Below are 10328 nucleotides of genomic sequence, written 5' to 3' on the forward strand. Positions count from 1 at the left end.
GAAAGGCAAATTGGGTGACGCAATCTCGACATCAGCATGTCAGGAATGGAGAGGAAGAATAAATGTTATGACAATGATGATGTACATATGAATGAGAATGGCTGATTAAAAAGGCAAAATGAAAAATATATATAGAAAACCTATATTTAGACCATTATGAAAGTGGTATAATCAGTCCTAAGTGACACATCAGGTTATAAAACTTTTTTTTTTTAAATGCCAGTGGGATACAAAGATTAATAAGCAAGATCCAAGAACACAATCTACTGAAGAACAAGTCCCCAAAGTTTCCAGTTCTTTCAATTAGTGTTGAGGCAGAAGATGCCTATCATTACCATAAACCTTGAAATGAATGTGAAGCAGCTGATATTCATAATAAAAAAAATTATAAGAATGTATTTATAAATAGGTGCTTAAATATAGATATAAAGGAAAAAAAATAATACCTTTTTCCTGAAGAAATATGGCACATACTCTTGCAAGATAAATTTTTTTCCCAGTAGTAATAAAAGGTGGAAGTTCTCGGAGTATGCAAGTTCCTTACAAAAATATCAAAATAGCATAAGTTTTACAACGCAATTTTGAAACTGAATTTACAATATGCATTTGTCTACTTGTGCCACTTCTTTGGTTACTACTGATTTTTCCAATCAATACAAAGTGCTCGGCTCTTCTTTTTTTACTCAATATGTAAACAGTATAAGTAAAATAAATACTCACCACATAGCTGCAGTGAAAGTGCAAATGATTCTAAAGTGAAAAGTTGGTTGTGAATAACTATCAAAAATTATATCTGTAGTGGAATAAGCCAACAATATGTTTCATTATAAAAGGGGACATCTCATATGACACTGGGCTGCTTCGGGAGGAGTCATCATGAGGAAAAATTAACATCACACCAAAACCTATATCAAGAATAAGAATCATAAAAGAAAATAATCATACAAACTGTAGAAAGATTCTTTTATTTTCAATAAATTAAAATAAAATTCTGAAAGCATGGGATGTTGTGGTGTGTGTGTGTGTGTGTGTGTGTGTGTGTGTGTGTGTGTGTGTGTGTGTGTGTGTGTGTGTGTGTTTGTGTGTGTGTGTGTGTGGGGGGGGGGGTAAAGCCTTGTAGAAACAGGTAGTACAAATTGCTACATTATGAGGGATTCTAAGGTCCAAGACACTTCCTGATTGGTGTTGGGTGGGGGAGGGGGGAAGGGGTATATGGATGGGTTGGGCATTAGCTTCGTGCTACTTTTGGAAATTTCGGGGAATTCCTGCTAACCTAGAATGAACCCATCTGGCATTATAAAACACCTAGGAGCAAGAACAAGGGTTCTGCTCTTCCAAAAATTGGTAATTATTTGCTCATCAAAATGAAAATAAAAGTTTACAATCCTAACACTTTCTTTATATATAGCAGTGAAGTTGTCCAGTTGGAAATAGAAATAAAGACAATGGAGAGAAAAAAAAAAATAATAATAATAATAAAAAAGTCTCGGCCAGTTTTGCCTACAGATTATGAAAAATGTCTGATCTTTTCTATTACACTATTTCCTTAATAAAATCATTAATTCCTGCTATAGCAATGTTACCAAATCCATTCCAATCATCAGACAAGCCAAAACTATTCCCACTGGGCATGCTCATGCATTACAACCCAGTTTACCCTATTACTTTTAGCTGTCAGTTATCCTTGCCGATAACAAAGCAAAACTTTCATATTCTGCTCATTCTTAACCCACACCCTTTACTCTGATATATATCTATTTATCTATATATCTATATATCTATATATCTATATTATCTATATTATAATATATAGATAAAATATATAAGTATATATAATATATATTTTATATATATATATATATATATAAATATATAATAATGATATAATATATATAAATATATATAAATATAATATAATATATATATATATAATATATATAATATATATATATATAAATATATATAATATATAATATATATATATAAATATATATTATATGAATATATATATAATATAAATAGTATATATAATAATATATATATATATAATATATATAATTATATAATATATATATATAATATATATATATATATATATATATAATATATATATATATAATATAATAATATATATATATATATATATGATATAATATATAATAATATATTATATATATAAAATATATATATAAAATATATATATATATATATAATATATATATATAATATAAGATATATATATATTATATATAAATATAAATATAATATATAATATATATATATATATATATATATATATATATATATATATTTATATATATTTATATATATAATTTAGCCCATAATCATCAGCCTCCAAACACAGCCCATGCTTGTCTTTTAAAAGGTCAATCACTCTGTTTTCATTTGCAATGGTGATGGTCTTCAATAAAAATAAATCACACTCAATACAAAGTTCATCACAAGGTCCATCTGAACATTTTCTGCTGGCAAAAGTAAATTCTGTACTTTCCCAGGGAAATCTATAATAAAATTTTACATTCTTGACATTACACACCTGCTAAACAAACAGAATTGACACATGTAAAATACAATTAAACATTGTTAAGATCCCAGAACTAACATTTAAGTGCACATCTTGTGTCCACTCAAGCAAACACCAAGAGCCCTTATAGATCTTATCTTCACAAAGATTACTCCAAGTAAAAAAGTCACACAAATTTATATAAAGCCATCAATTCTGCATTTAACTTTGATGGATGCATTTCACTGAACTACGAACTTGCTTGGTAATTTCATTCAATGAGATTATTCTTAGAAAATTTCTACTATCAAAGCATTTAAGTGGTACGTATAAATAATGTTACAAAGTAACCAAAATAATGTTCCTTTGGTACATTTTGACTGCGTATGAAATATATCCAGAATATCTATTTTTTTTCTTAGTAAAAAGAAATATCAGTTCAAATTATAAATGGACAACTCAATTCAAATAATAGAATTTACATTAATAAAATCTAACTTTCCAACTACAATCAATAAGTACAATCAACAAATCATAAAACTGTGATCATAAATATTTCATGAGATTAAAGGGAGAGTTGAAGACTAAGTATAAAAAGTACTAATATGCTATACTCAAAATAGAACAGGATTTCAGTACAAATCTTTCCTTTTGAAGTAATTCATCAGCCTCAACACTGTGATGGTCAAGCAATATATAAACACAGTTGGCACAGTGCCAAAGATGTCAAAAACATGCACTAAAAGATGGATATAATTAAACATACCCTTATCAACTACTGGTCACAGCTCATTCCTTTTCAACATTAGCACTCAATGCTATGGTAATATTTATGTCACTCAACTCTCAAACCTATCTAATCCAAATATTTATGACTTAAAAGGAGCAATGTATTCATTTGGTTCTTTTGTTTATGATTGTCTTTCCACAAGAACTTCAATTAGAGCTCCAATTTCTTTAATCACTACTGATTTAAGACAACTGTATAAAGAAAAGAACAGAAGAGCATGTGCATACCCCTTGAATGTTAATGTAGCTTGAAGTTCTGACAAGTTAGTTAGTTTCTAAAGTAATTATGCTCAAAGATAATTTTTTCTTCTAAAATCAATAAACATTAACAATATTAAAATTTATAAAACAATAAAATCATGGGGGAAAACATTTGTAAAATCATTCAATTATCAATATAAAAACAATTACATTATTGGTTAATTGTAATCGAAACTCCAAACTTGCGCAAAAAATCGCAATCAAGATCACCATCACTATAATCAATCACTGCTAATCCAGTCTTGTGAACAATAGCTTCTATCATTGAGCTGCACTGAAAAAAATTCTTGTATTCAAGTCTTCATGTCCATCCTTCTCAAGACACTGTTCAAAGGTGGTGGCCAAGTACCAGTACCAGCTAATATCCTGGGAAGACGAAAAAGATGGGAGAGAAAGAATTGTCTTTACTTGACAAAAACTCTCCTCACTCTCCTGATGGGGTTACTTAGGTTGCAATCTGCAATGGCCATTTCAATATGCACAATTTTAGTTCTCACTAGACATATGCACTTTCATCTATTAAAACCCATGATTGTCAATGAATTGAAATCTAATAATCACAATCTTTACATTTATGTGTGAACATTATAAGCCTAATGAAAATTGAGATGAAAATTAAGGTTCCTGTGAAACAGATTTCCATTATAATTACTAATTCTTCTTTCAAACTGTAGTCATCTACTTTGGAATATGATTGTAGCAGAGAATGAAAATGTGTATGGCTATATTTAATACCAGGATGGGAGGTGTATAAATACATGAAATATACACAGAACAGGAATGTTGGAGGCAGGTGGAACAGCGTGTGTGGGTCCTGGTTTGCGGGGCTGTTGGTCTACTGTGAGCCTTCCGAGTTTCTAAGGGCTGTGGAGGCATGCCAACTCCTACCCAGGGCTTGTGGTTGATGAGTTACAGGGCTGGTGTAAGTGGTGGTGAGGCGCCTGACAAGACTGTTCTTTAAGTGTTCTGTGGGGGAATATTTGACGATGCCATCTTTGGCTCACTTTTTTCTTTCACTAAGAAACAGGAAATAAATTCTCCTCAATTTATGTTCTATAAGAGCACAATTTTCTCATTTCAAAACAATGAATGCTCTTAAATGCCCATCTTCTAAAAAGTCAAACTTAAACAATTTTGAGTCTTAAGGGCAACAAACAAGCTACTGGCATTACCACAGCCACAGCAATTGTCCATGAATGCCCCAGCTGCACTACACTAAGCTTTTTATAATGTCTTATTTCAAGTCATGGCTCCTAAAAGAAACATTTGTGACTAGCATAGGTGCACACTTGGCAAGAATTGCCCAGTTCTCTTGTGAAGAGGTCAGTACCTTGGTCAGTTAAAATTTTCTTGTTAATATTTCTTTTTCCAGGTTGCTCTGACCTCCTTTTTATCTCATCTGGACAGTTCAGCTTGGCACAATGTCACACGTCACCACCTTCACACTTATCAATGTTCTTCAGTTTAATTATGTCCTGCTGCTGCTCTAACGTTTTGGTCAGACAAGTTCACACATACATACAGACAAACATGAAAAACACACTCAAATTCTTAGGCATCTGCAACAGGCTGTTAGTACTTCACACACTGATTTCATAATTCATATCATATGCCGATCGTCGGTCAAGATCTTGTGGTGTTGTCAGACGGTGGTCTGGCTTGGGAGTGTGTGTTGGGCTGAGCGTACCCCCATGAGACCTCTGGCTATGTATCACTGCATGGTGACCTTCATGTGGAGGTCCATGAGGACCTTGATGATGGGGAGGACCTCGTGATGACATCTCTATACTATCCATCATATCTAAGGACCTCACAAAAGAAACTGGTCTCTTCTGACCAGGACTTGGCCGACCACTTTCTGTTGGTGTAGGAGGAGTAACAAGGCCTCCTGCATAATTCTTTCGTCTGATCTGCGGTGACTGTGGCCCAACATAACTTGGTCCTGAGTTGCGTCGCCCAACCATCTGTTGCTGGGTGGATATCCCTGGTGGCCTTGGTGGCTCATGTGCTGATTGTATGATGGCTGATGAGTTGAGGGGTAATGGCCACCATGTGGACCTGCCATTTGACTATGGTGTATTGGTGGATAGTAATGAGGTGCAGGACATGTTTGAGTTGGACTTGTTGGGTTTGATCTATACTCTTGAGAGCACAAGTCTGGTAGACAACATTTGGGTTACTGGGTCCACCTTGACAATACTGAGGAGGTGACTGATCCCTCCAAGTGTACTGACCATGTTGTGGTGAACCAGCTAATTCTTGAATGTTATCAAACATTGTAGTGGTACGAGGATACTGTCCACCTGCTTCTGGTGGCTGCCGTATTAGTTGTGAACTATGAGGTGGTTCATATGAGTACTGTGGGTAGTATTGTGGTGGAACTCTGCCTCCTTCATTGCCAATCCCAATGAAATCAGGACGTCGAGGTTGTGTAGGAGTACTGGGATTCGATCGACGGAGAGGAGATGACATTGCCAGAGGTGTTGGAACCCCTCCTAACTGTTTCATGCGATGATGTAATGTTGGAGAACCTGGAACACCCTGGTAGACCTGCTGGCCACTAGGACTAGATGGTCCTGTGCGTGGACCCCCAGGGACTGGTGGAGATGTCTGCATTGGGCGGTCTGGAGATAGAGGGTCTGGAGTCGTGGATCGTGACCGCCCGTCCAAGCCTCTGTTAAATAAAACAGGATCATTTACATACCAACTCAAAATGTAAGGCTACACGCAAGGTAATTTCAATGAACCTCAGATAACAAACCATACTTTATTCTACAAACCGCCCTGACCAGCAGACACAAAATCTCAAACTGCATTGTTTGTGCATACCACTGTGTATATCTGTGTGGATGTGCATGTATCTGCAGGCTTATGGGAGCATGCATGTCTATGGTGTGTGTGTGTGTGTGTGTGTGTGTGTTTGTGTGTGTGTGTGTGTGTGTGTGTATGGTGTGTATGTTATGTGTGTATGGTTTGTGTGGTAGTGTGTGTGGTGTGTTGTGTGTTGTGTGTTGTTGTGTGTGTGTTGTGTGTTGTATGGTATGTATGTTGTGTGTGTAGTGTGTGTGTGTAGTGTGTGTATGGTGTGTGTGGTAGGTGTGTGTGTGTGTGTAGGTGTGCGTGTGTGTGTGTGTGTGGTGGTGTGTGGTGTGTGTGTGTGGTGTGTGGTGTGTGTGTGTGGTGTGTGTGTGTGTGTGTAGTGTGTGTGTGTGTAGGTGTGTGTGTGTGGTGTGTTAGGTGTTGGGTGTGTGTGGTGTGTGTGTGTTGTGTGTGGTATGGTGTGTGGTGTGTAGGTGTGTTGTGTGTGGTGTGTGTAGGGTGTGTGTGTTGAGGTGTGTTGTGTGTGTGGTGTGGTGTGTGGTGTGTGTGGTGTGTGTGGTGTGTGTGTGTAGTGTGTGGTGTGTGTGGTGTGGTGTGTGGTGTGTGTGTGTGTGGTGTGTGTGTGTGTGTGTGTGTGTGTGTGTGTGTGGTTGTGTGTGTGGTGTGTGTGGTGTGTAGGTGTGTGTTGTGTGTGTGTGTGTGTGGTGTGTGTGTGGTGTGTGTGTGTGGTGGTGGTGTGTGTGTGTGTGTGTGTGTGTGTGTAGTGTGGGTGTGTGTGTGTGTGGTGTTTGGGTGTGGGTGTTGTGAGTAGGTGTGTGGTGTGTGGTAGTGTGTGTGTGTGTGTGTGTGTGTGTGGTGTGTGTTGTGGTAGTGTGTGTGTAGGTGTGTAGTGTGTTGTTGTGTGTGTAGGTGTGTGTAGGTGTGAGTAGTGTGTGGTAGGTGGTGTGTGTGTGGTGTGTAGTGTGTGTAGTTGTGTGTGTGTGTTGTGTGTGTGTGTGGTTGTGTGTGGTGTGTGTGTAGTGTGTGTGTGTGTGTGTTGTGTGTGTGTGGTGTGTGTGGTTGTGTGTGTGTGTGTGTGTCGTGTGTGTGTTGTGTGTGTGTGAGTGTACGTGTGTGTGTGTGTGTGTGTGTTTGTGTGTGCGCACACGCATGCATATCTGTGTGTGCCTAGATTACATCTGCATAGCAATGAAACTTGGCTTGAGATATTATGAAGAAATACTTGCAAACCTTCAGAATGGGTACCTTCTGAGTATCAGCAGTCTAAGAAGCCTCCATGCAAAGCAATAGACCTTTAATATATTCTGGAACACTCATGCTATAGCTACAATGCAATTCAAAGCAGTTAACTCACTGAGAATGCTTCAAATTTACATTCCAATATGCTAATTTCAATGAGGTTATTAGCCCCAGAATATTATAACCCGCCACTGTAAGTCAGGTATTAATTTTCCTAATTCTAAAAATTTGTTCAGCTTTCGAAGTTAACGTAAATCCAACGGGCATGGCATATACGTATATGCCATGCTCACTGTAAGTTTACTTTAATAATTGTTTTCACACATAGATGGCTACACTTGTACAAAGTCACGAATGAGTGAATTACGAGTAATGCCTGTCTCGCCTGTTGACCCTTTTCCTTGATTTTTGAAAATATTTTATGTGATCTTATGATGATGATGATGATAAAAAATCCTGCAAATTCAAGGAAAGGTGAAATCAGGTCACATCACAAGGTCTAATAATTGACTCCTTTGTGGCTAAGCTCTAGCAGAGCCATCTATGTGCAGAGAAATTTCACCAAAAAAATTTAAATGAGCGCAGCATTTTCCCCACAGCCTTGAGTTAAGTTTCCAAAAAGAAAAAGCTTTTGTTCATAAAAATCTCAAACTAATGTACTAAAAAGAAAAAAACATTTGTAAGCACATTTAATATCACTATTCAACTTTTAAAAATTTGGACTATTTTTAGATAGTTTTTATTCTCCTTTATGTAAAACTATTCTAAACTTGTAAAAATTACAAATCAACAAATGAATAGAATTAGATCTTTATTTAATTTAATTCTTTAGAACTTCATGATCCTTTTCACGAAGCTCAATACCTTCCTCCTCAGAAGTTGAACCAACCTACTAAGCAAAATTTCAGGCAGTTCTTACCGTGGCCTTGAGGAGTTTGGTGATCGCGGGGGCCTTGTGACCTGCTGATTAGCATTTGCCTTACGAGGGGAGTCCACGTACGCGTGGTGGTGGTGGTGGTGATGGTACGACGGGTGGTGATGTGTGGGCGGTGCATCTGGCTGGAAGAAGTTAGTCTTCGAGGGATGCCTGGGCAAGGGTGGTGTGGGTTCGCAATCCTGACTCTGACTCATTCCAGGAGGGGGCTGGCTGTTGTCATCACACTCTCCTGCCCCACCCGTGCTCACTGTGACCGAAGATGATGCTCCGGCCCCTCCCCCCTCCACCAGCTACAGGCAGGGAGATAATACTCAGTTACAACTAAGCTGATACAACAATCATGTACAGGTGCAAAAATGGTATCAACAACTTCAATACATATCAAATATTTGCAAATCAAGGGCAGCAAAAATACAGTAAATTAAGAGATACATCAAGCAGCCAGACACAACCATTAGACAAAGCCTAATATGACTTTGTGAGAGTATCCTCTGGAAGCAAAGTTGGAGTAACGACACTGTACACTCAATAGTGCTGGGACAAAAGAGCAAAAGATGCAATATCTACTTTGTACAATGCCTCTAAAGCAGATAATGTTTACTATATTGCAATTATATTCTCAGGCTTGCAAGAAAAGCAGTGCTTCATAGAACTTCAGGTAAGAATAAGTATGAGTACTATATTTTCACAAATGCACATGTAGGTAAATATCATAATCCGAACCAAACCTTCCTACTTTTTTTTTCTATGAACATACTTTTCAGTTGTCAAAACAAAATACTGTATATTGGACCAATTGAGATGTACAAAATATGACCTTGGAAAAAAAAAAATTATATATATATATATATATATATATATATATATATATATATTATATATATATTTTATATATATATTATATATATATATTATATATATATATTATATATATATATTATATATATTATATTTATATATAAATAAAATATTATACATTATATATATATATATATATATAATATATATATATATATATATATATATATATATATATATATATATATATACATACTAATCATAATTTCAGAAATCATAACATGTGGTTATTAGTGACAATTGAAATAAGTGAATAATAAGCAAAAGTATTTAAAAAATCCCCATTTCAATAAAACAAATATGTACAGTATTGACAGCCACAGCCAAGGGGTAGAAGAGGAACAGAAACAGAAATAGAAAAATAGTGGGAACAAAGAATAGAATCAAGATTAGAAACAAGAATAAGACAAGACGCAGGGAAAGAAAAGAATGAGCAAGTGGATGAAAAGTGACCAAAAGGAACGGAGGAGGAGCTGGTCTTGTCTTCTATGTTTGTTCGTTGTGTGGAGTGTGGGAGGAGGAGCTGGAGGAAGACTGCTATCAATGTCTTTAATATGCTCAGTAAAAATTCAACATGATAATAACAAAAGCAATATTATTTTTATATAAGCAAATATATACATAAATATTAAATAAATAAATAAGTGACAACAAAATAATAGTAACAGTAATTATGCAAATAATAGTAAAAATAGTAATACCAAAACTAACAAAAGCAAAAACAATAACCATACTAATAACAGAAATAATAACGAAAACAATAATAAGGTAATGAAGGAGAAGGATGAGAAAAATAAGAGTTGGGTATAGAAAAAAAAATAAAGGTCACCAAGGGAAGGGAACTGCAAAGAGTGCAAGCAGTCCAAGCACAGAAAGTGCATACCACGTAACAGGATACAG

General features: G+C 35.7%; 2 protein-coding genes across 2 annotated transcripts in view; both read right to left on the reverse strand.

Annotated features, from left to right (window-relative positions):
• Positions 1–3117: 3117 nt before the first annotated feature.
• On the reverse strand, positions 3118–5869 carry LOC119582573. The gene has a single exon (XM_037930937.1). It carries the CDS (start codon positions 5536–5538, stop codon positions 5155–5157), a length of 384 nt encoding a protein of 127 aa, XP_037786865.1. The 5' UTR covers positions 5539–5869; the 3' UTR covers positions 3118–5154.
• LOC119582574 (palmitoyltransferase ZDHHC5-like) overlaps positions 4282–10328 on the reverse strand; it is a gene marked incomplete at its 5' end in the record, with an annotated part of 30437 nt that continues 24390 nt past the window's right edge. The window contains 2 exon segments of the mRNA XM_037930939.1: positions 4282–6248; positions 8553–8860. Coding sequence (XP_037786867.1) covers positions 5576–6248; positions 8553–8860 — 981 coding nt within the window.

This window comes from Penaeus monodon, chromosome 16, assembly GCF_015228065.2.
Source record: "Penaeus monodon isolate SGIC_2016 chromosome 16, NSTDA_Pmon_1, whole genome shotgun sequence".
NCBI classification, from domain to species: Eukaryota; Metazoa; Arthropoda; class Malacostraca; order Decapoda; family Penaeidae; genus Penaeus; species Penaeus monodon.

Bases quoted from the DNA above. Each gene is read 5' to 3' on its own strand.
- LOC119582573 (XM_037930937.1), bottom strand. From the start codon at position 5,538: ATGGTTGGGCGACGCAACTCAGGACCAAGTTATGTTGGGCCACAGTCA.